Below are 27,452 nucleotides of genomic sequence, written 5' to 3'. Positions count from 1 at the left end.
ATAACTGTAGCAATATCATGACGTTCAAAAATGCTTCTCGAAAACCGACACAATCAAATTAACAATTTTTTTATGTTATTTGCCAGTGTGTGTGTGTGTGCGTGCGCGCATACATATACATGTTTTTGCACAACTCCCCTCATAGGAAGTTCCTAATAAATCTGACTGTTAATTCACATTAGCACCTTAACCTTGTAGTGGCAATGATATTTTAGTAAAATAAATCTGTCAATTGTTTATCATTTTCTTTGTTAAAAGAATCCAAAACTTTTTGAAATGCTTATTCAATATTTTAAACAAAACTTTTTTTTTTTTCAGCGAGAAATCTAAAACAGCCGTTTATTAAATTTGAAGCTGTAAATAAATTCTTCCGACCTGTGCAAGTGGAATTAAAAAGTTGGCCGTACCTGAACATGAATTCTGCGTGGGGAAGCTGTCCCTTTGATGACTGGCTTCTTGGGGTCAATTCTGTAGCTACAGGCCCTTCAAGGCCACAGGACATTACCAGGCAACCGAAGAATAAACCACGGGGTGCTGTGGGTGGTTGTGGTTCAGAAGGGCAACGGGGAGCGTCTAATCGACTTCCTAAAAAGAAAGGGTATCTAATCCTTTTTTTTTCCCCCCCTTTTTCTTAATTTCTCCCTTGTTTTTCTTTCCAGTGTCTCCTAGTTGTTTTTCTTTCCGGTGTCTCCTAGTTGTTTTTCTTTCCGGTGTCTCCTAGTTGTTTTTCTTTCCGGTGTCTCCTAGTTGTTTTTCTTTCCGGTGTCTCCTAGTTGTTTTTCTTTCCGGTGTCTCCTAGTTGTTTTTCTTTCCGGTGTCTCCTAGTTGTTTTTCTTTCCGGTGTCTCCTAGTTGTTTTTCTTTCCGGTGTCTCCTAGTTGTTTTTCTTTCCGGTGTCTCCTAGTTGTTTTTCTTTCCGGTGTCTCCTAGTTGTTTTTCACATTATTCTTGTCTGGATCCCCAGCCATGTGGGGATCAAAGGCAATGACAGGGCAGATACAGCTGCAAAAAGATCTTCTCACCTTCCAACTGACAATTTTAAGATTCCACATACTGATCTTAGACCCCAGATAAAAGCATACATACAGGAAAAATGGCAACTGCGGTGGAGTCAGCAAGAGGGCAGCAAATTCTGAACTTAAGGAGCGATGTCCAGACATCAAGAGATCACGCCGAGAAGATGTGATACTGACTCGGCTGCGCATAGGATACACCAACTTTACTCATTCTTATATACTAAATGGAGAATCGGCGCCAGAGTGCATCCCATGCCAGGAGACACTCACAGTAAAATATATCCTAGTTGGGTGTGATGACCTCGCCCCAACTAGAAAATTATATTATACAGAAAGCAATATGGAGGACCTTTTTGAAAAGGTCAACTGAACAAATATTCTAGCATACCTAAGGAAAGTAAATCATGTGAATAAATCAACTTTAAAAATCTTTGAAAAAGCAATTATCAGCTTTCTGATGACAATTTAATGATAATTTGTAAATTAAAATCTTAAGATATCAAATTAAAGAAAATGGACACACACTTTTTTTTAAGCTAAAAATGGCATAATTATCCCCCAAAAAACAATTTACATTAAAAAAAAAACATTTTCACTCAAATATAAACTAATTTTCACCAAAGTACGAATCAAGCAGAGTATGGCACAATCATGTTGACACGCCAGATCACCAAAGTTAAGCCATTGGGAAGACTAGGCACTGTATGTACCTTCTGAGAAGGTTGGGCGTGGGGCCAGCATATAAACTTGAATTTTATTTTTTTTTTACCGTTATGTCCACTCATACTTCTTCAAATCATTTATAGAAATTATCCCATTTTTTGAAATTATTTTATTTTTGTGTGACCTAAGACCTCAATTTTTATTTTTTTTTTTTTTACCGTTATGTCCACTCATACTTCTTCAAATCATTTATAGAAATTATCCCATTTTTTAAATTATTTTATTTTTGTGTGACCTAAGACCTCAATTTTTATTTTTTTTTTTTTTACCGTTATGTCCACTCATACTTCTTCAAATCATTTATAGAAATTATCCCATTTTTAAATTATTTTATTTTTGTGTGACCTAAGACCTCAATTTTTATTTTTTTTTTTTTTACCGTTATGTCCACTCATACTTCTTCAAATCATTTATAGAAATTATCCCATTTTTTAAATTATTTTATTTTTGTGTGACCTAAGACCTCAATTTTTATTTTTTTTTTTTTTTACCGTTATGTCCACTCATACTTCTTCAAATCATTTATAGAAATCTTCCCATTTTTAAATTATTTTATTTTTGTGTGACCTAAGACCTCAATTTTTATTTATTTTTTTTTTACCGTTATGTCCACTCATACTTCTTCAAATCATTTATAGAAATTATCCCATTTTTTGAAATTATTTTATTTTTGTGTGACCTAAGACCTCAATTTTTATTTTTTTTTTTTTTTACCGTTATGTCCACTCATACTTCTTCAAATCATTTATAGAAATCTTCCCATTTTTAAATTATTTTATTTTTGTGTGACCTAAGACCTCAATTTTTATTTTTTTTTTTTTTACCGTTATGTCCACTCATACTTCTTCAAATCATTTATAGAAATTATCCCATTTTTAAATTATTTTATTTTTGTGTGACCTAAGACCTCAATTTTTATTTTTTTTTTTTTTACCGTTATGTCCACTCATACTTCTTCAAATCATTTATAGAAATTATCCCATTTTTTAAATTATTTTATTTTTGTGTGACCTAAGACCTCAATTTTTATTTTTTTTTTTTTTTACCGTTATGTCCACTCATACTTCTTCAAATCATTTATAGAAATTATCCCATTTTTTAAATTATTTTATTTTTGTGTGACCTAAGACCTCAATTTTTATTTTTTTTTTTTTACCGTTATGTCCACTCATACTTCTTCAAATCATTTATAGAAATCTTCCCATTTTTAAATTATTTTATTTTTGTGTGACCTAAGACCTCAATTTTTATTTTTTTTTTTTTACCGTTATGTCCACTCATACTTCTTCAAATCATTTATAGAAATCTTCCCATTTTTAAATTATTTTATTTTTGTGTGACCTAAGACCTCAATTTTTATTTTTTTTTTTTTTACCGTTATGTCCACTCATACTTCTTCAAATCATTTATAGAAATTATCCCATTTTTTAAATTATTTTATTTTTGTGTGACCTAAGACCTCAATTTTTATTTTTTTTTTTTTTACCGTTATGTCCACTCATACTTCTTCAAATCATTTATAGAAATCTTCCCATTTTTAAATTATTTTATTTTTGTGTGACCTAAGACCTCAATTTTTATTTTTTTTTTTTTTACCGTTATGTCCACTCATACTTCTTCAAATCATTTATAGAAATTATCCCATTTTTAAATTATTTTATTTTTGTGTGACCTAAGACCTCAATTTTTTTTTTTTTTTTTTTTACCGTTATGTCCACTCATACTTCTTCAAATCATTTATAGAAATTATCCTATTTTTAAATTATTTTATTTTTGTGTGACCTAAGACCTCAATTTTTATTTTTTTTTTTTTACCGTTATGTCCACTCATACTTCTTCAAATCATTTATAGAAATTATCCCATTTTTTAAATTATTTTATTTTTGTGTGACCTAAGACCTCAATTTTTATTTTTTTTTTTTTTACCGTTATGTCCACTCATACTTCTTCAAATCATTTATAGAAATTATCCCATTTTTAAATTATTTTATTTTTGTGTGACCTAAGACCTCAATTTTTATTTTTTTTTTTTTTTACCGTTATGTCCACTCATACTTCTTCAAATCATTTATAGAAATTATCCCATTTTTTAAATTATTTATTTTTGTGTGACCTAAGACCTCAATTTTTATTTTTTTTTTTTTTTACCGTTATGTCCACTCATACTTCTTCAAATCATTTATAGAAATTATCCCATTTTTTGAAATTATTTTATTTTTGTGTGACCTAAGACCTCAATTTTTATTTTCACAATTAAAATAAATTTCTAACGCTGATGTTACACACGTTTGTGTATAAGGGAAATATATTTAAAATGTAAAATTTTCCTGGAAACTGATATTAAAATCATATGAAATATTTTTTGCAATTATTTTTTTGTTGAAAATATTGAATAAACAATGCTTAATAATATTAGTTTGAGAAATTAATTTTTTTTAAAATTTTTATTGATTTTATTTCGGGCTTTTTTTTTTATTTATTTATTTATTTATTTTTTTTTTTTTTTTAATTTTTTTTAGGGCTTTTTTGTAATATTCCTGAAATATAAAAAGAACAGTTTTTTTACTTGCTAACATCTATATTATTTTATTTTCATGAAAAAATAAATAAATTCACGTTTTTTTTTTTGTACTTAAAGCTATAACATAAGCAAAGGTATTTTTGTTTATACAAAATAATACATTTTCATCAAGATAAAAAAAAATAATGAGTTCATTATATTCTGAGATTGTCAATTTCATTAAGATTAGTGAAAATTTCATTAAGATTAGGTGATTTTCTGAATTTTTATGAATTTTCAAGTGAAGAGAAGGGTTAAAATGTTTATACATTTTGGGGATTAGCCATTTATTTTGCACATACTTATACTTGACGTGGGTGGGAGAGGGCATTTATTTGAGAGTAGGTGCAGTTAATGCGTATATTGTTTGAATATATTTGAAGAAAAGATGCTTGCACTTGTCACATCACATTTTCGAAACGTTTCACTTTTCTTTTTTAAACTTATCAAATACATAAAACCAAACCATTTTACATTTCAAAAGGAATGTGTTATTCAGATGAGTCAAGTTAAATTTTTTTTTTTTTTTCCTTTCCAAATAAGTGTCGCCACTAAAGCAATTGAGCCGGTTCCAAAAGCTGCACAAGGTCGGAGGTTAGTTAATTGGGAGAGGCGGAAACTTGCAGAGAAGAAACTTCGTCAAGGATTTTGTGAATGTTGTGAGATGCGTTTTGATGATCTTAAAAAGGTAAGAACTTTTTGTTTCTAGTCAGTTTTGCCATTTTATGTTGAGGTTAATATTGAACCAGGTCATGATTTAGGTGGGTGACCAATTAAGAATACCGGGCATTATAAGCGGGTCAATTCACTGCTAAGTGAGAAAAGTAGCAGATTTGGATGGCAGTATTGTCTGCAGCTGAAAAATAACATTAGTTGTAAAATAATTGATATAAATAATTATCAAAATTCATCATCCCTAAAGTAAACAAATTTGTACTCATAAAAGTATTTTTTTTTTTTTTTTTAATTTTTTCTATTTTTTCTTCTCCCACGCAGCATCTAAACTCTACGGAACATTCCATTTTTGTGAAGAATGAAACAAATTATCGGCAACTCGATAACCTCATAACAAATGGTTACAATGTCCAGCAATTTATTGCAAAAGTTTCTGATCATCACAAGTTTTATTCAGAAAATAGGTTTGTATATATATTTTTATTTGTTTTCCATGTAAACTGGCTTAAATACTCCATCTATCAGTCATATTTAATGACTAGAATGCATTGATTGGCATTGCTCAGGAATTTGTAAGTTGCTACCAGCACTTATTTCATATTTACATTTTTCTTATTTTTTAATTCCTATAATTCATCTAATGGAAAGACAGAAACAAGTTTTATTTTTGTTTCAATCCAGAGTATTCGTTTGAGGTAAGCAGATTTTTCTTACATTAAAAATTTACTTTGTGACTGGGGAGTCAAGTAAATATTGACATTGAACAAATCAGATGCAGGTTCACTTGAAAAACAGTAAGCATTGAAATTGATATAAAATTTTACAACTCTTCTTCATTTCAGCCACCTCAGTGTGCATGGTGATTTATTTTTATTTGTAAAGTTTTCTGCGCTCTTAAAATATCTATTTTTTTTCAAGCTTCTGCAAAATAATAAATGCTTCAAATTATATTTTTTTTTCGTTTTCACCTCCAAACAAGGCACAGTGCCACTTTAACATAGGGGCTCCTATCAGGGACATAAGTTGCTATGTAGGGAGTTGAGCAAAAAGATGTCTGGTCACATTACACTTGAACTTCTGCATGTCAGTTCTGGAGAAGAAACTATTAGAATAGAAGGCCTTCTTACATTTAGGGATCTAAATCCTGTAGAGGTGGCATTTTGCTGATTGTCGAGGCTATTTACTTGGGGAGAGGATACAAGGACGTGTATTTTGTCAGAGCATCCACCATTAAAATACTTGTCAAACAGAGGGATATAACATTTCATCAATTGGACAGAGGTTGAAGCTTGAATGACAGCTCAGGACCTATCAGGTTGAACTCTTTTGAACCCTGTCCAGGAGCAAGAGACTAGTAGCAGGTGCACCAGCCCAAATGTCACAGCAATACTCTATACATGAGCGAATGGTTGCCTTGTAAAGTGCAGGATACATTCAGGTATAAGTAACTTTCTAGCATGGTAGAGAGAGCCCACCATCCTTGCAGTAGTTTAGCAATGCTCTCAATGTATCTGATCCAATTCATATTTCCTTTGAACATTAAGCTGAGGAGTTTGAAAGAAGTACTTTCAGCTAATGTATCTTTGGCCATAGTTATTGGTGGTTGAGAAAGCTTCTTGTAAATATTGAAGGAAGTAAGCTTTGTCTTGGCAGCATTAAATGTGACCATCCATTTTTGTCCCTATTCCACTACAGATTGGAGGTCTTCCTCTAGTGTTTCTGCTATTTCCTTAGATATGTGCTCATTTGTTTTCCCTCGTGACTGTTATAGAGCGTGGTGTCATCAGCAAATATACCCATCTCAGAGACAATTTTATCGGGGGGGGGGGTCATTTATGAATATTAGAAATAATAAAGGTTCATGGATAGACACCTGAGGTACACCCACATTTATATCATATTGTTTAGATTGTTGAGGACAATCTGGATTCTTCTCTTATTTAGAAAGATTTAATTATGTTAAGTATTCTTCCAGTGATACCATATGATCTGATTTTTCTAAGAGGACCAACATACCATACTCTGTCAAAAGCCTTAGATATATCTAGGGCTACCGCCCTACCCTCCCCTGCTTTGTCCAGTGTATGGTATATATGTTCAGATCGCAGTTAGGATATCTGCTGTAGAACAGGCTTACCTAAATCCATATTGTTGGTTGGTCAGAAGTTTAGCAGCTGTAAGGTGATGGACTAGAGCTTGGTTAATTATAGACTCAAATATTTTGGCGAAAAGTGGGAGGAGGCTAATGGGCAATAATTTAATGAGTTCTTTGCCAGAATTCTTGTAAACTCGTACCAAAGCAGCAGTTTTCCAGCAGTCAGGAAAGCAAGATTCGTTAATCATTTGTTGTAAAGTTTGAAGTCTGGAGCAACCTCAGTGGAGCATTTTTTTTAATAGCACAGCTGGGATGAGATCCGGTCCACATGCTTTTGAGGTGTCTAGGTTTCTTATGATATCATGCACATGAAAGGGGTAATTTTCAGATCATCCAGTGTGGCATCAGTCTGCAAAGAAAAATCAGGGAGGGAGTGGTTTGCTGGGTCCAATATGGAGTTTGAAGCAAACTGACTGGCAAGCATGTTAGCCTTCTCGGTTGCCGTGCAAACAACCTCATAATTGTGGGATAGTGGGGGAATTGCTGATTGCCCATTATTTACTACACTGTTGGAGATTTTCCAGAAATCACGGGTTTCTAATTTTTTTTTTTTTTTTTTTTTTTTTTTTTTTTTTTTACATAGGCGTCACCACATTATCAAGGCCCAGAGGCCACTCAAGGATAAGGGTTAAAGAGTGTACAGTAGAAATTGGTCAATATAGTAATCATTAGTAATGAAAATTTGGTAAATTTGATAACTTATATGGAACGGCTCATCAAGAACTTATTTACTTTAGACTTGAACACAACCATATTGTAGTCAGCAGGAAAGCAGGAAAACGGAAGACAATTCCACAGGCGTGCAGTTCTAAGAAAGAAGCTTTGTTCATGGAATCTACGTTTAGGTTTAGGCACAGATAAAGAGTGGGGGAAATTATTGATAGTGTTTACAGCTAGACGAGTGTTTCTTGTGAAAGTTTGGCGAGGGGGGACCATAGATTGAAGCTCAGTTGAACACTTTCCATGAAAATAACGATACATCAGAGACAAACTCGCAACATCTCTTCTGTGAGATAGAGGTTGCAAGGAGGAGAAAAGGACATCTCCTACGAGGCTACGAAGTCTATTTTGAACTCTATCAAGGCAGGACAAGTCCTTTCTAGCAGCTCCTGCCCAGATGTGGCAACAGTATTCCATCCTTGGACGTACCTGGCTCTTATATAGATAGAGAATAGCATCAGCAGTGAGATATCTACCGGATCGATAGAAAGATCCCACCATTTTTCCAGTGGCCTTGGCAACAGATTTGATATACGTGTTCCATTTAAGATCAGGAGTAATGGTCAAGCCCAGAAGCTTGTCAAAACTTGAGGCCTCCTGAAGACGAGAGCCATTCATTTCAATTGATGACAAATGTGGATTAGAATGTTGATGATGTAAAGAGAGAAGCTTGGTTTTAGATGCATTAAAAGTAACCAGCCACTCCTTTCCCCATTGTACTATGTGCTCAAGATCAGAGGAGAGAGAATTGGAGAGAACTTGGTCGTTCACTGTCTTAGATGTGCTACCATAAATGGTAGTGTCGTCAGCATAAATGTCTACAAATGATGTAAGGATATGATTTGGAAGATCATTAATGTAGATCAGGAAAAGAGTTGGGCCCAGGATGGATCCCTGAGGGACACCGGCATTAATACTGTGAGCTTCTGATTTTTGCCCCTCAACTACTACTCTTATGAACCTATCAGAAAGAAATGATTTAATAATTGAGAAGACTTTTCCAGCTATACCATAGCTAGCGATCTTATGAAGTAAACCTTTATGCCATACCCTATCAAAGGCTTTAGATATGTCAAGAGCAATTGCCCTAGAAAGATTGCCACCGTCGAGAGATTTGCTAATCCTATGCGATATAACTGTAAGGACATCTGCTGTAGATCTAGCAGAACGGAAACCATATTGAGTGTCACTAAGAAGGTTATTTTTGTTGAGATGGTTGATTACTTCTGTATTTAACACAGATTCTAGCAACTTACTCATGACGCACAGGAGACTTATTGGCCTGTACTGATAGGGGGATGAGCAATCACCTGAATTCTTAAATACAGGGCATACTGATGAAATTTTCCAGGGAGATGGGAAACTATTCTCCTTAAGACAACGTTTAAACAGTTTTGTAAGTATGGGCGCTAATTCAGGTTGAAGTTTTTTGAGTACTATAATTGGAATACCATCAGGGCCAGTTGCTTTACTCGAATCAAGGTTTTTGATTAGCTTCGCAACATCACGTACAGATATACGTATATCACATAGCGTGTTTTCTGATACAGGAGGAAATATTGGGGGTTGGCGGTCTTGGTCGCAAAGGGTAGAATTAGCTGCAAAGTTCTTGACAAAGAGTTTGGCTTTGTCTGATGCTGACGAGATTACCTCAGGTCCATTGATAATAGTTGGGATGGAGCACACGCTTCTGTTCAGGATTCTGTTTGCTATTTGCCAAAACTGGTGGGAACCAAGCCGCTGCTCAGCTACTTTGGACTTAACAGATTGAGCATACAACTCTCTTGCGTTCCTTATTACTTTCTTACAATGGTTGCTGGCAGTCCTGAAAACGGCTTTAGTTTCCATACATCTATTACGTTTGAAGCAGTGGAAAAAGTGATTTCTGTGCGCAATGGCAGCAGCACATTCTGGAGAGAACCATGGCTGGCTGTTAGGTTTTTGCTGAAACTTTTTAGAGGGTATGAAATGGTCAATACCTACAATTAACCATTCAGTTAGGTCTAATACTATAGAGGACACATCCTTTTTAAACATGGAATGCAGAGGTAGATCAGATATAAATGTACGGAAGCTATCCCAGTCAGCCTTAGTGTATCGATATACTGTACGATGAAGAGGTACGTCTGGGGACTTATTACATTTCATTTTTATCTTAATTGATACAACAGAGTGGTCAGAAGATCCAAGAGGCGACAGAACAGAAACTGAACATAGTTCAGGGCAAGTTGTGAGAAAAAGGTCTAGTAGGCTCGCATACTGGCCGTCATTATCGGGCACACGGGTAGGTTCCTGAACAATCTGAGTGAGGTCATAGGCAATGGAGAAATCATGACAGAACCTCCCCTCATCATCGGTCTTGTTTGAGTGGGTCAACCATTCGACGTTGTGAACATTGAAGTCTCCACATACGTGAATGTTAGCTGAAGGATAAGTAGAAAGGACTTGGTCAATTTTCTCAGATATGCTTTGAAAGATAGTAACTCCGCTGTTGTGGGGGCGATAGAGAGTAAATATAAATGCAGTAGTGTGAGCTAAAGCAACCCGAAAGCACATATAGGGTAAGTTAGTATCTTCCCTGGAGATGTCCCTACCACATGGAAAGCTATCTTTAATATAGGCACATATTCCATGCCCATGGCGATCTTGGGGGTCAGATTTAGAAGTTAAGTTAGAGTATCCTGTAATTGCAAACTCATCTCGGGGAAATAGCCTGTCCAATGCCAGTTTCACTTAAAAATAAAAGGTCTGGTTTAGTCTCCTGTAATTGGGTTTCAACCTCTGGAAGGTTAGAACGAAGACCCCTGATGTTGGAGAAGGAGACATGGTAGTAGGGGTCTACGTTGGAAGTTGTAGAACCGGGTTTAATCGTGTATTTTTTCTTGTGCTTCAGTGTGTTTTCTGGTGGTTTCGGTATATTCTCTTAGCTGTCGCTATTTCTTTCTTACAATTCTAACTTCTATAAACTTCTGTCTGTTTGTACTAGACTTTTGCTGGTTAAATTTGTGTTATGCATGCTGCTTTTGTGCAATGGCAGCTGCATTAGTAGAAATAAACCTTGAAGAGAGTGGGGTTTGCTATAGAATTTTCATGTGATAAGGAATGAGATATAGAGACGCTATGTGTTCTGCTACCGGCTGCGTCTGTGTAAATAGAGAATCCAAGCCAATTACTTTGGTGGAAATTGAAGTCACCAAATACATGTACTTGTGTATTAGTATCGAAGGAGTGCTGTATCTATGCTGTCTGAGACTTGGTTGATTAGCGTACAATCCTAGGTTGAGGAAGAGCAGTGGAGAAAATATAAGCAACTAATTTTATGTTGCATGTTAAGTCTAAAGCACATAAAAACTTGGTCATCTGATTCTAGTTTTGTTTCTCTAGTCAAGGGAAAGGTGTTTCGAACATAGACTCCAAATCCGTGCATGTCTGTCAGAGTTTTTACGGCAAGTTGATAACCAGGAATTTTAAAATAAAATATATAATAGTTATCTGTTCTATCTCTAATTATAACTTAACTTCACTATTGAGGGTTCTAGATATTGAAAAGCTTTTTTCTTTTCTTGGACTGTTAGACTTTGGTATTCCCTCCTTATTTCCTTCTTCTCTGACTGGACTGCAGAATTTTAAATGTAATGTGCACTGGCATCTTGCTACTCAACTCCCTAGTCCCCTGTTAGACATGGTTCCAGTAGCCCTTACGTCCAAGTGGCAATATGCCTTGTTTTGGGGGTGAAATAAAGTAATAAAAAAAAAAATTAATCACTCATATATGACAAGTCAGTCTATATGGATTTAAAAAATGTGTTATGCTTGAGTGAATGATCATTTCTCAATTCTCACAAACAATGAACCTAATAGTGAAAAAATATCCTGAAGAAAAGAAAATGACATGGAGACAATCTCTGACACAGAATTTCCCAGAAACATTAATTGCAAGTAACAAAGGACTAGTTTTGGAAACTCGGCACCTTACCGTTTCATAAGAAATGCAATAAAGAAAAGCTCTTAGTTTAAAAAAAAGAACCAACATGCTTTAATTTGATAAGCAAAGGTTTCCAGAGTGATAAAAGCACAGAAACAATGTTGATTTCAATATTTTTTCTTGATTAGGAAATTCATCTCAATTTCAAACTTTTTTTTTTTTTTTTTTTTTTTTTTTTTTCATAAAGTATAATTGTTTCTTTTGAAGTGTATCTATTTGATGTATATATGTATATACACTCGTGAGCAAAAAAAAAAATGGGCCAAACAAATTTTATAAATTTTATTGCACTAAAAGCTATATTGAACAAAAAACAATTGAACAAGGAAACTTAAACAAGACTAATAACACAGAACAAGATATTTACTTTAATAAATGCTTCGGATGGAATCGCATTCCCTTTTGATTTCTTTAAAAGATCAATCCTTTTAGACATGCTCTCAACCAAAGTGGAACACTGTGAAGAGGAGATGCTATTCCATTCGCTTTGCACAGCTTCCCAGTTTGTCATTGTTTGAAAAAGTACTTCCGGCTAATGCATGAGATATTATGGACCAAATATTCTCGATTGGGTTTAAATCGGGGCTTTGACCTGGCGAAAATATCACATTAATTGAATTATCAGAAAACCATTTTTTTTGTGACTTTAACAGTGTGTGTATTATCATATTAAAAAATAATGTTCTGGGATATTCCCAGCTTCTGGATACTTAGTAACAGTCCTGTTTCTAATATTCGAATGTATTCCTTTGCATTGATTGACTTCTCACATCTGATAAGTTCCCCAACTCTTGCTGCAGTAAAAGTTCCCCATACCATTATCCCTCCATTCCCATGTTTAACTGTCATTTTTATGCCACTTGTCGAAAATCTTCCTCCAGTTTTTCGATTGCCCCGTTCGGGAGCATCACTAACAAGACAAAATCTTGATTCATCTAACCAGAAAACATTCCTGAATCAGTCTGTATCTTTCTTGCCATAACATGAGAAAAATTTCTTTCTATCATTGATGTTCTTAGATAAAAATGGCTTCTTTGCACACCTTTTAGAATAAAAATCCCATTTCTTTCATTCGTCTAGATATTTTATATCTAGAAAGAGAATTTCCAGTCCCTGTTTTGAATTCTTTGCTATGGTCAACATAAGTTTTCTTTCGATCCTTCAAAACAGTTAATTTAAGCATATGGTCGTTCTTCAAAGTAGATGCTCTAAGGCGACCAGATCCAGATTTCCCTTTTACCAAGCGTTCAACTTCAAACCTTTGACCAATTTGCTTCACTACAGAAAGAGATGTTTTCACAGTTTCTTTTCTTAAAATATCAAATCTGCTTGCAAGTCATTTTTGGACTGCCTGCAATGGTTTTTTATATCCTCACCAAGATGTGGTCTTATCATTTTTAAGATGAATTTTTTATATCCTCACCAAGATGTGGTCTTATCATTTTTAAGATGAATTTTTTATATCCTCACCAAGATGTGGTCTTATCATTTTTAAGATGAATTTTTTATATCCTCACCAAGATGTGGTCTTATCATTTTTAAGATGAATTTTTTATATCCTCACCAAGATGTGGTCTTATCATTTTTAAGATGAATTTTTTATATCCTCACCAAGATGTGGTCTTATCATTTTTAAGATGAATTTTTTATATCCTCACCAAGATGTGGTCTTATCATTTTTAAGATGAATTTTTTATATCCTCACCAAGATGTGGTCTTATCATTTTTAAGATGAATTTTTTATATCCTCACCAAGATGTGGTCTTACCATTTTTAAGATGAATTTTTTATATCCTCACCAAGATGTGGTCTTATCATTTTTAAGATGAATTTTTTATATCCTCACCAAGATGTGGTCTTATCATTTTTAAGATGAATTTTTTATATCCTCACCAAGATGTGGTCTTATCATTTTTAAGATGAATTTTTTCACTTATTATTATACGCTATAACAATAATGATCTGCAAAATAGAAATTTTCAGTTAAAATTTTAAAAAATTTGTCCTTCTTTCACTCTTGGCCCATTTTTTTGATCATGAGTGTATACTTGCAATTTGTTTTCAAACAATGCCAGGTCTTAAGATGTATGAAAATAATTTCAACCTGGACAAAGTATTTTATGGAAGGAATTAATCTAATTACATTTTGGTCTCTTGATTTATTGGAGCAGGACCTATGCTTCCAGTGGGGTCCATCCATTATTCCAGACAATTGCCAGATAACTGTCCATTAGTTTTTTCTGAAATTTTGCCACAAATTTTATTTCATTAAATAGATATGCACATTAAAACGTTTTTTTTTTGTTTTTTGTTTTTTTTTCAAAATTTCCCTTCCGTGGCCAGGAGCTGAAGAGGTCAAAAGTGGCCAAAAATGACACGCTTTGATCCATCCATTAGATTTTTCTGAAACTTGGCCAAAATGTGGATCCCATTGTTCTTAATATAAATCCAGTATGGGTTGCCTTGGCAAAATTCTGGTTTCCGTCCCCGGGGATATTTAGTGCTAAAAACACTCCTTTTTGTGTCTTTTTTTTCATATTTCTCAACAAAAACTTGATATGTCTGACTATATAGTGGTTTTTCATGGTGATCAACTTAAATATACATGTGTTAAGGCCTGAAACTGCACCGTTATTCATTTACACTGTGATTCAGCATCCCCAGTGGCTCAAAAGAAGTAAAAAATGGCCAAAAATGACACTTTTTACCACATAGCATTTGATCCATTCATTAGATTTTCATGAAACTTGGCCAAAATGTGGAGGCCATTGTTCTTAATATAAATTCAGTATGGGCGACCCTGGCAAAATTCTGGTTCGCATCCCTCTGGGGCTTTTAAGGCTAAAAAAACATGACTTTTTGGAACTCTTTTTTTCATATAACTCAAAAACTAAATATGCATGTCTATATAGTGGTTTTCCATTGTTCTGAATTCAAATGTACATGTCTTAAGGCGTGAAACTGCACCGTTTGTCTATTTTCACTGGGATTCGGTGTTCCCAGGAGCTCAAAGGGGGGGGGGGGTCACAAATGCCTCAAAATTACAAAAAATGACACTTTTTTAACTTTTGTCCCATCCATTAGATTTTTTTCTGAAACTTTGCGAAAGATGTGAACGCAACGTTGGCCCTTCACACTTTTCACATTCATCATTTTTTCAATTTTTGTAGCGTCATCTCACACGCAGCACCAGAGGGGGGGGGCACGCACACGCAGCTTGTTATTTGTATTAACAACATGCTGCTGTGATCCACAAAAAAACGTATGAACAAGAAACATGTAGTTTTGTAAGAAAGTTATTTATGACAAAACATAAAAAAACAGACGACCATTACTATATATATATTAAATATTCATGTTTTTATTTTTCTTTCTCTTTATTTTTATTTTTAGTTCAAATTCTCTGGATTCATGTTCTTCTTCACCTGGAAAGATTATGTTGCTGACTTTAAGCAGTTCAACTTCTACATATGTAAAAGCATCTGCCAATCCAGTGGTCCCTCCCCCCGAAACGAAACCTACTTCTCTAACCACATCTGAGAGTGAAATTATTACATCACAGACCAATGCTCAGAGTGTCACAGAAACTAAAACGAAGAACCTCACCAATCTCCCACCAAACCCAAACCCAACTGCTCACATGAAGACGCCCATTAAATTAAACGGTAAAATTCCTACTCAGCGTAAGGATGCTTCCTCATCAGCTCTGAACAATATGAGAAGTCCACTGAAATGCATTCTCAATTCTCCGAGTCGGATAGATTTGAGCACAGTGGAGAAAGAATCTGCTAAAGCAAAAGGCTTGATTGCATCTTTCCCTGATGCCGCTGCTATCATAGAAAATTCGCACTCTTTATTTGTTCCAGATTTGCAGCCCCATTCAAAAAACGGCATGCTGGGGGCGGCAGGCGATCAAAATGAAAATGTTAGACCTGTTCAGTGTTCGCCCCCTTCATCTCTGGAAGATTTCTCTGTCAAACCGAACAGTCTTCTAAAAAATCAGTTGAAATGCGATGCTTTAAAGGTTCATGAAAATAGTCATGATGTTGAGGCATCATTACCGTGTGCTCCGTTAGTCACTCCCTGTTCCACACCTGGCCAGTTATTGCTGAACAATAATGGTAAGAATTCAATAAGCCCTTTGGGAACAAGTAGTTCAGGATCAAAATCATCCAGTGTGTCCTTGAAGCGAAACATCCGCTGTTCTTCTGTTAAAGCAAAGAGTCAACGTTTGTTTAAACTTGGTGAAAAATGGCAGGTTTTAAGTCAACAGAGTGTTAAAAAAATTCTCTTTGGCGATGAATCTCCAGAGCCATTCAAGGGTTTTGACGCACAAGATGTCTTCCGAAACACTGATAACTCTGACTTCTCTTATGAAACCATATCAGAGGTCATTCTTACTGACCCATCAGAATTTGAATGGGTTCTTGGCTCCTGTGAGGGCAAACAAATAACCAATGGTGTACACAGTGACCCCTCGTCACAGGCGACCTTCTATAATTCTAAGAGTGTTCCTTTTGGAGAATATTCTCCGCTTTCACAAGAGAAATCAGTTTCTCCGGAAAACAATTTTCAGAAATATGTTGCACATTGGAATAATACTAGTTCTGCCTCATTTTGTAGAGGTGGCCACCATGAGTATATTAGACCCAACTCTACGGATGAAGACAACTCTACCAGGGGTGATGGCAATTCTGATGGTCCAAAAGAGTATGACCACAATGTTGATGTTTATTTAAATTCGCATAAGGACTTTCCTCCATATATCCCTAACGGACAAGCCTCTGGTTACTGTTCTCCATCATTTCAACCCAATTCCACCATCGAACAGAATTTGGTTCCTGAAAACCAACATTTCCCTGTGACAACTAATTTCGAAACAAAAGTTATGCAAGATCTGGATTATTCTCAAACTCCACGTTACCTTCATTTTGAGTCTGTCGATCCTGTGACATCGCAGTGTCCACCCAAGCTAGATAATAGGGCGGTAAGCTATAACCACTCCTTTCAAGAATTTCAATATACGGACTTGAATCCTCCGTCAAATCTTAATTCACAGTTACCCACCTTTGAGGATTATCCTCGTTTATTTCATACAGTAGCTGGAGAACAGTCATGTGACCTACGATTAAGTCAAGGGCCACTCTTGGAAAATTCACACGAGCAACGGCTTAAAAACCACTATGCTCTCTCAGGAACAAACACCCCTATAAACTATAAAGAAAACACTCCTCTTGTTAATGACATTCTTCAAGAAACTCCTCTTCCCAACTTGGCTTATGAATACTCCTCATTGTCAGTGATGAGTGTCGATAGGACACTAAATGATTCAGAACATAATCTAGACACACCACCAGAGCCACCTGTCGGATCATCAAACGGTAATAACAACAGTAGTTTTGAAGCAATCCCAGTATTGAATTTTGATAGTTCGTTTAGCTTTCCAGTACAGAATTTTCCAGTTCTTTCTGATTTCACTTTGTCAGAGGATAAACGTTCATCTTACGGAGCAAATGTTTCCAAAGATCCTGAAACACCTTCACCTGGAAATTTCCTCAAACGGAAAAACTCTGCTGTTGCTGATAGTATCAATGTTAGCCCAGCAGAAAAAGTTGATACAAATTATCCGAGTGGTTGCAAGAAAATCGAAATTGATCATGTACATCTGACTAATTGTGGGGAAACAAGTAAGTATGATTTTAACAGGAATGAGCTTCCTTATTTTAATTCCTGTTCAGCATCTGTTGATGATGGCAAGGAGACTATCTCGGATACAATCTGTACAGCTGAAACGCATTCGTTGATATCTAGCCTTTCTCAAAATGCCATTGTACCCTTAAAAATTTCTGAAGGAAACCAACACACAAATCTAAATTTTCCGACAAATAAAGCTCCACAAAATTCAGCATCATCACAAACAAATCCCAAGACAAATTTTGTCCCCACACAGGAACCCGCGTTAGAAAATGAAATAATTACACAGTTGTCACTTGGTTGTGACTTGCAAACTTCACCCCCTCCACATATACAGCCACCATCTATAAACACTCTTCCTGAGCAAGAAAGTGAAGACCTAGACATGCCTCCACAGTTGCAGCTCGAAGATCAGCAACTACCTTTGCCGTTAGATACACCCTATCAACTTTCACCTCCAAAATTAATGCTTGAGGAAGGGGCCTTAGAACTGGGGCCACCATTATTATCTCTTGAAACAACTGAGAAGGAACAATGTTCCCTTGCAGCATCCGTATCGGTAAGCTCACCTCGTTTTGCTTCCTTGTCTCCATCTTTACCAGACCCTGTGGAACGATCACTACCTAATAATGAGAAACTGGCCATCCAGGAACATGACAGTTTCCTTCCATTAACTAAATCTGCGTCTGGCTTGCAGAACATGGATGTTTATAAATACCTTGACAATTCTTGCCCTTCAAATCCAGAATCTGCAGACAAATATCACAGCTCTGATCCTCCCTGTCCTCTTGTAAATGACTCCCTCCATCATCAAATGTGGGATACAGAAACTAACCTCGTTTCCACAGCGCATAATTCGGTATCTAATTGGAAACCTCCCCGAACTATGTACTCTTTGATGTCGTCATCCTCATCTCTGCCATCCTCAGATCCAAATGTTCACATTGGAAACAGCAATTACAAAAGTGACGAGATTGTGGATCCGTTACAGAAACCAGCTATCGAAGGAATGAATACGTCCGATGACATCTATACGACTGGTGAGTGGAATGGCTCGAAAAACGAAAGCTCGGTGGAAATTAAAGATAGTGGATTTTTCAGCTTTGAGGAAGTCACCCCGAGAAAGTCACCACTTCGAGACTCTCACCGTTTGTTGTCGAACGTTGCTAGGCCATGCTCGGTGGTGTTAGAAAAGTCGCCAGAAACTCTACTTGTTCAATCACGTTTTCCTCTCCAAAAAGATGTTGGCCAACAGAATACATTCTCCGTCAAGCGTGTCTGCAATAATGTGCCAGTCTCGCCTAATTCAAAGAGTAAGCCACGCCTTTTGAAACGTCTTTCTGACAACCAGAAGACTTTTCGACTGGATTACATCCATGCCAATTGTGGAGGACGGAAGAATTTGTCGAGGGTATCTACTGGAAAAACTAAAAACATTCTCCGACAAAATGCTAGGTTTAAATGATTTTTCATTTTTCTTTGTCTATTTTTTTAACCAAAAAAAAATTAGCTATAAAAAACAATATTTAAGTCATTTTTCTATGAAATGTCTCCCACTTTTTTCTCTTCATGTGTCAGCTGAATTCTCTCAAGTCATCAACAACACAAAAAATTTTTTCCACTTCATTCACAGAATAAAAACTTTTTGTGTGTGTGAAAGAAAGTTTAGAAATTTCACTCAAACAAATCTTTTTTTCATCTTTCTCCAGAAGCAATAATAACTTTAGCATGATTTTAAAAACAATAACAAAACACAAATTTGCATTTATCTCATTCTTAACTGTGAGAGTATTGATGAGCAAGAAGGAATCTGATGAGATCGGTCTAAACCAGGATTTACTTGAGTTGGTAAATGGTTACTTTTATGCTTCTAGACTCCATATCACCCAAAAGTCAAAATTCAACATGGTGATATCAACATTTATTAGTTCACATGTGGTGGAATTTGCACAGTTTGTGTTGTAAAAAGAAAAAAACAATTGTAATTGTTTTTTTTTTATTTTTAACTCAACCACTAAATTTAGAATGGCAATACTCAGCTCGTACTTAAATAGCGTTAATAATCAGATTATTAATTGGTATCACTTGTATTTGTTTCACATCAGTATCGGATGGACATTTTCTAGGTTAAATGTTGACATTTTGATTTTTTTTTATATGAAGTTTAAGGACCCTAAATTTAACCTCTCTTTTCAAGTTAATGCCTCTCATTAAAAAGTAACCTGTTTAGAGTCCAGCTTATTAAAAAGAAGATAAGCTACTATTTGAAAGTTTAATAATTTACAGTGGAATGGGTTTCACACTATCATTTTCTTCAGTAAAAGCAATACATAAAACACATTAGCTGATAGTAATTATTATCATAATAAAAACCCTGAAGTTTTACATAGTAGCCTATCTTGTTACATAGCGGAATATAACTAGTTTAAAACCTTTTTACTCTGTCAACAAATTCGAAATTTAAAGTGAATGACAAAGTGTGAAATAAGAAGTCCTCAGTTATCTACCCCTACATAATTTTGAAGATGTGGATAGTCGTCCATACTTAATTTCAATTATTTTATTAGAGTTTGCACCAAAATCAGCTTGCATGTGTCTTGCATAGTGTTTTTATTATAGCAAAATAACATGAATTGTGATTTTAATGGAAAATAAGTTTAGTGATAATGTCATTCATTGGATGCCCATCTAAACAACCATTGATTAAATTTCTTGTTTCCCCATTTTTTTAAACCTCAAATTAAGGTTTACAAACAAGAATGCTCCCCCTTCCTCTTACATGTGCTACCAGTTTTGTATATTGCATTTTAGTTTGTCGCATAAAGTTAAATCTCAAACCATTTTATTCAAATGCAGTAAAACCTTTGCATTTCCGACTCTTCCCAAACGCAAACACATTTTGTGTTTGCGTCCACATCAGAAATATGTTTAGAAAAAATTATAAAATCTCACAAGGAAACCAACTTTTTTTTTTTTTTTTTTTTTTTTCATGTAATGCTGCTGACATGATTATTATTTTTTGGTACTTGTACAGTTTAATCAAGACATTAAAATATCAAAAAAAGGTTATATTGTATGTATCCATTATGGAATGAAGTTCTCCAAAAAAAAATTCACTTAATTGCATCAAGTAGTTTTTTTTTTTTTTTTGTTTTTTTTTACAGCGAAAAACAATTTATGATACAGAGCAAAAGGTTCAATTTTTATGGGAAAAAGTAGTATTAAAGATGGGGAGGGAGTGCTGGCGCTCTTCTCATAGCATGTTAAAAAAAATTCAAAGATGTCTACCTTCAACGTGCTGTCATAAAAATGTTTTTCCGCTGTAAAAAAACAAAAACAAAAAAAAACTAATCAATTAAGTGAATTTTTTTTTTTTTCTTTCTTTTTCCCGGAGATCTTCAGTCCAAAACGGTTTTCATTTTTTGATGTCTTGATTAAACTGTACAAATGCTTATTTTTTTTAAAAAATTTTTCCTCAAATTCTTTTCCTAGTAAAAAACTAAGTAATGGATCCATAAGTGTTGCTCATTTATATTCAGCACAATTTTTGGAGTTAACATAACTTTGATTTCTCTTTCTTTCAATTAAGATGAAGGAAAGAATAGAAAGAAACTTTGCACTTACAACAATTTTTCTCTAAAAACTTCAAATATTATTTTCGTGTGAATTTTACGACTTGAACTGATGGAAGTAAGATGATTTTCATCAAAATATGACTTCCTGCTCCCCCTCCACACACACACACACACACACACTTGCACATTCTGTGTTTTTCTCTTACGTTGCCTTCTTCACATGCGCACACACGAGGGGTCGGGGATTTCATCTTGGTTTGCCATTGTCTACTTACATCCCTGGTTAGTTATGTTATTCTTAGTTCTTATCGCCTGTAAAAAGGATTGAACCCTCAACCTCCAGAAGATTGTCATCTATAATTAGTTTATACTTGCACCACAGTTAAAAGCATTAATTAGTCCTACTTAGATTGTTAATAAATGCTTTTAACAATTGTGTAACTGGAAAAATCCATTAACTGGCAATCTTCTGGAGGGTGATGTTTCAATCTTTAACAATACAAGCAATAATAATTAAAAGTAACACCTGTTGGAATGAACTTGGATTCAATAAAGGGTTTGCTTCATAATTCTCTGTATGTTCTTGAGTTGATGCTGCTGAAGGTGTGAAGGTACATCAAAGCGTTGTGAAAAAAACATAGATGAGAAACATCTAAATTATAGAAGTTATCAATCCTTATTTAAAAAAATTCTAAAGCAAAAAGTATTTTCATGTCTTTTTTAACCGTTACATTTGAAGAAAAAATTTGTTTGTGGAGGCAAGGAATTATCACTAGCCAAAAAGAAATCCAAGTTTTTTGTAGTTTATTAAATATCTGTTGAATGAGTCTTTATTCAGTAACTCGTATTTAAAATCAATAAAAATATTTAAGAAAAAATTATCTTGTTTACCCCCACACACACACACACACATTTTTTTTGTTACGAAAGCTTGTTTTTTTTCTTTTTTTTTTTTTTTTTTTTTTTTTCTATTAAATGTCTTATCTTGTTAAAACTTTCAACATTTTCATTCCTATATTTCCTTCCTTGAGTTACATTTTTACTTGGGCTTCTTGTGCCACATTTACAGTGCTGCCTCCACTTCCTTGTAAACCTCTGATTATGTGTTCCATTATGCTTCATGGTTATTGGTAACTATTTAAAAATGCCTCTGTATATACCCCCCCCCTCCATCCATGATAAACAAATTAACTACAACGGATTCTTTGTTTGGCCATACAAACATTACTGACATTTTAATGGGGGAAAAAAGATATTCAGTGATTGAAAAAAATAATTGTCTGACTTGTTACTTTGAAAGAAACTTGACACCAACTCTTCCATGATACATGATGGCAAACAATTTTGGTAAAAACTATTCACATGCTGATTAGACTTTGGCGACAATAGTCAAATTGTTTCTACAAAACAATCAATATCAGTAAGTTTAGAAGTCTGATATTAATGCAGTTTCATGGTAGATATATTTGTCAGGAACTTTTATTTAATACTTTCAGATCAATTCAAATTATGGTTTGAATTCTGACAGTATTTAAACAATTTATTTGGCTAATATGTATGATAGGAATACACTTCTGATGATTGTGTCGGGTTAGGTGTTAAGACAAATCTTTTTTAATTATTGTTATAAAACTATCTAAAAGGATATAGAGCACTTTGTATAACATATGATGTCTTGATTCACTTTGAGAAGTTGATTTTTTTTCTTATGTCATTTCTTATGTTTGTGTGTGTATGCATATATATATATATATATATATATACACACACACACACACACACACACATATTTTCAGCAGAAAAAGGCCCTGCACGAATCAATGTACATTTTGACAAACATCTCATCATGGGTTCAATAGCTCAATACACTTAAACTTATATTCTTGGTTTTGTTGTGTAGAAAGAATTCCAATAGAGTGCTTACTTATCTAATAACAGTGCAATATTTATATTACATAAATTCAAATCAACATGGTATCTTAGGTTTCCTGATGGTGAAGTATACCCTAGGTGAAAAATTCTGGGTTTTGTTGAGTGTTAATTGTAAACCACTAGTTTTTATAAGACGTATTTTGGTTTCAAAATACAAACTTGAAACCTATTGAACTTCTGTAATATAATAAAATTGTATATTAGACAGTCAGGATGAAAATCCGACGATATGTATTAAAAAAAAAAAAAACCACCAAGACATGTGGAGAAATTTTATCTGAAAGAATTTATTCTGATTTTATCAGAATTAAAAAAAAAGTTATGTTATCAAGAGAGACATAACATTTTTACATGAATAGTTGATAGAAGAGTCAAACTGGTGGAAGGAGGGTAAGAAAAAGTTGCAGTAGCATAATGTGAAAATAGTAAGTATATTAACAAGACAAATGAAAATAGTTTCGTGTCAGCAATAGGTAAGTAGATTTAATATTAAAGATAGAAATCTGGTGAGTTAGGTGGGAGGGTTAGCTTTTCTAAAAGGCAAACTTAATCATTGTCCATAAAGATAACGTTTTCCAAGATTGTTTTGGCTGAGAGTTCCAGGTCATAGATTTGATTGTACAATGGAAGCAGGCTACATAAGACATTAGATATGTGCGTATTTGATTGTTGCTGTCATATAGTGAATACAAGTGCGTTGTTAACATCACTTTTTCAACTACCCTCTTACAATAAAAACAGCAAAATTAAGACTTGATAAATGGATCGATATTGAATAGATCAATAACAATAAAATGTATTTAGCGTGATATTTTACTGCAGTTTTGTAGCATTGCTTATAAATCTTTCCTACTCGTATTATTTTTTGATGATGATGCTGACACTTCTAATTATCGCAAGTTATAGAACGGAACTAAAATAAAAAACCTTTTTAAAATTGTCTCTCCCGAACCAAGCTAACTTAAAACTGCAGACTTTGTTCATACAAAGAGCTCAACGTTTTTTTTTTCAGATAATCCTTTATAACATTAAACCTAGCTTATTGTTTTATATGTATATAGTGAGAGATATACACACATGTTTATCTCTATATAAGAGTGGGTGCTTTCAATCATATGCACCATGATATGAAAGAAACTCTTTTTACACCCCCACCCGTTTTTAATTAAAGAAAATCCTTTTCAATCTTTGTTTCCATCCTTTTTTGTTTGTCGTAAAGAAATGTACATATAAAACACAAGACTATAATCAGAGAGTGTATAGTGCGTACATCTAAGTTGGGAGAGCATAGAATCAATGCAACATGATAACTTGTAGTTTCTCACTTTTCGTTCAACTCTTCAGGTTGTTTATGCTCTTCAAACTTGTACAAATTAAAACAAATATTAATACATTTTCAGAACAGCAGTTAAAGTCGTAAATTGAAATTTTTTTGGACTGATAATTTTCTCAGGTTCACATTAAAAATAGGAAAACTTGGTGAAAGTTGAAGGAATGTATTTAAGTTGGTTTCACTCTGATGGATATTTTTTATTTTTTTAATAAATTTTATATTAGAATGATCAAATAAAGATGTGAAAGTCTAATATTTTATTTTTCTATGAAACAGCTTTAAAAGTTGACAATTAGTATTTTTTATACAATAAACATATTACATTGTTTCTCACATTAAATGTGATGAATTTATTTTCATTTTTTTTTTTTCCAAGTTGTTTTAAAGTCGGTTTATTCAAGTTGTTTTGAATTTGACATAAAAAATGAGGTAATCTGTAAGATTGACCAAAACTAAATTTATGTCAACAGCATAAATTTAATTTCCTGATAGCCCATTTGAGATTGGTACAGTAACAAAGTGACAGCGTATTTCTCTTCCTAAAAATGATATACCATCCATACACACATGGTAGCTTGAAAAGGTGTTTACATATTTTGAATTGTTCAAAAGTAGCTGTTTAATATACACTATACTTATTGTATTGTTAACTCCTGTTTTGCAAAATGACGTTAGAGATTTGGTCCATTGATCAACTTGTAGAGGACATCATAATGAGAAACATGAAGTGACAAGAAAACCGTGATGGTTGTAAAAAAAAAAATATATATATATATAAGTAAATCTTGACACTTATTTTATAATAATTCAGTGTGTATGTCTTCGTGAGATATCATATCTGTAAAATGAAATTCAGTGAACTAAAAATCAATATTTTTTTCAAAAGTGCTCTGTTCTGATTCCAAAAGAAGCCACATTGGTAGCCATGTTGTTTGTATTAAATCTAATGAATATTCAATTCAATTCAATTTCCTGCAACTCTTTTGCAAGAGTTTTATAATCAACAATTTTGCTAATTTCCAAATCTTTAAGAATGCATTTTTTTTTTTATCAAATGTTTACATTTTTTGATCTCTGGCATCTTTGTCATTTCAACTACTTATATTTTTTTTGCCCAATACGCCTTGTTCTTGTATATGAAACGGCTTCATATTTTCTCTCAAACTTAATAAAAAAATGTTTTTTTTTTTATTATACCAGATTTTAACTTCCGTTAGGTAGTCGACTGACCTCCAATCTAGGTTTCCTGTAAAACATTCGCTACAAAATCTTGTTTAACTCTATCTACTGTGAATAATTTTACTTTGTGTATTAAAAACTAAATGTAACATCCATGAGGAAAGTTTCTTTCCAAGTGTGTAGAATACGTACAATACCATGGGACTGCTACCTTCAATATGGTCGTTTTCAAGTCCAAAGTAAACAAATTCTTGAGCTACCCTCTTAAATTACCAAATTACACCCAATTTCAACCTTTATAAATTTTTTTTTTTTGAATATCTTGAAGAAATAAGTTTTATAAAACTCATTATTGCTTCAAGATTTTATATCAAAATTTTGAGACCTGTTCATGTGTGTAGTTCTTGCATCAGTGTAACTTTGATTACACTTTCTTCTTTTTTTAAAAAAATGCAAAAGCTTAGAATAAAACAAGTTTAAGAATCTTACTTAAAAAATTAAATCGTGCATTTTAGATTTTTGTCATCCATTTTCATCTTTTGTTAATGGTTGGAAAAAAAAAATGAATTGCATTGTGACCCTAACCCGAAATTTGAAAGGAATTTCAAAGCCTCTGAACTGTTTGAACAGAAAGTCATTTAAACTGGTTTTAAAATTCTTAGCCTCTTGGCTAGGGAATTCTCCCCCCCCCCCACAATCTGCAGATTAGAGCATTCCTGTAATAATCCGGTCCTTGTTGATTTTTCTGGTGAGAATTTAATTCTGTGCAGTTCTAGGAGGTCCACCCTCCCCGCGCTTTGCCTTCTCTCTTTGAAAAGGGATTAGTTTATTGCTAATCGCCTGGGCGTCCTTACCGGGGAATGCCGACAAACCTACCCAGGCACATTTTGCAGGTCAGAGTATCTCCTTGGGGGCATGAACTTCTCAATGCCACTTTCCAACCCTGGTGTGTAAGTTCTTGCAGTGGAAGAGAACTAAAAATATTGCATTCTATTGTAATTTTTTCAAACAAATTGCATTCAATAATTTTATAAATTTAAGATTGAAAAACAGCGTAACAATAAGTGCAATGTGAAATTGTTTATTTTAATCCAGCAATTGCCAACCTTTGGGGGGGGGGGGCACATCATCATATGTTGTTAAACACTGGCATGTGCTGGACAGCTTTCAAAAATTTAATTCCGAGGTAACCCTTCTCTGTCCAGGTTATTAAAACCAAATTTCCTTAGTTGAGGTTTGTACAAGTCAGATGCCTTTCTTGACACCAATTCAATCGGTGATGAGGAATTATTTTTTCTTGAGCAATCATATCTAAGTGATTGGGTGCCAAGGCTAAAGGTGTTTCACCTATGTCCTATGTGATCTCTAAATTCTGATGCTCGCCCTCGTTCTCATCTGATTATGTAGTTCTGATTTAGAAAGCAAACTGCATTTCAGCTGAAAAAAAAAACTTAAAATGGTAAAATATTATTTGAAGAAACCAGTTTCAAAAGAATATGGCAGCCATGAAAAAATAAAAATAAAAAAGTTTTGAACAAGAATCAAAAAAATCTTACCCAGTAATAAAATTAAAATATAATCACTGGTAATAAAAAGAACATTTCTGTCATAGTATAGGATGCCCCCCCCCCCTAAAAGGTGGGGAATATCATCGATGGGATCATCAATAAAATTCATAATCCAACTAAGCTTCACTCTATGCCTGACTTGGGAACGACACTCTGGGTTACTATTTAAAACATTTCAAAAGAAATACGGTTTATGAAATTTACATCATATACATATAAAATTGTCTTGGAGACTATGGAAGTGGTCATGGATATTTAAAAACTCAAATCTAACAGCTATGGAGGCTTACCTCCTTTAAATTTTTAATACATCCTATAAAATTGAACATTGTTACTCT

General features: G+C 33.9%; 1 protein-coding gene across 1 annotated transcript in view; it reads left to right on the top strand.

Annotated features, from left to right (window-relative positions):
* Positions 1–19,077, top strand: part of LOC145263664 (uncharacterized) — a 63,683-nt gene extending 44,606 nt beyond the window's left edge. The window contains exons 9-12 of the mRNA XM_080120536.1: positions 319–598; positions 4,842–4,986; positions 5,295–5,437; positions 15,227–19,077. Coding sequence (XP_079976662.1) covers positions 319–598; positions 4,842–4,986; positions 5,295–5,437; positions 15,227–18,992 — 4,334 coding nt within the window. The 3' untranslated portion in view covers positions 18,993–19,077. The remainder of the gene's footprint in view (positions 1–318; positions 599–4,841; positions 4,987–5,294; positions 5,438–15,226) is intronic.
* The last annotated feature ends 8,375 nt before the right edge of the window (positions 19,078–27,452 follow it).

This window comes from Euprymna scolopes, chromosome 39 (genome assembly GCF_053919585.1).
Source record: "Euprymna scolopes isolate OS-2025 chromosome 39, ASM5391958v1, whole genome shotgun sequence".
Classification (NCBI taxonomy): Eukaryota; Metazoa; Mollusca; class Cephalopoda; order Sepiida; family Sepiolidae; genus Euprymna; species Euprymna scolopes.
The sequence above is the reverse complement of the archived record's forward strand: the minus strand, read 5'-3'. Positions and strand labels throughout refer to the sequence as shown.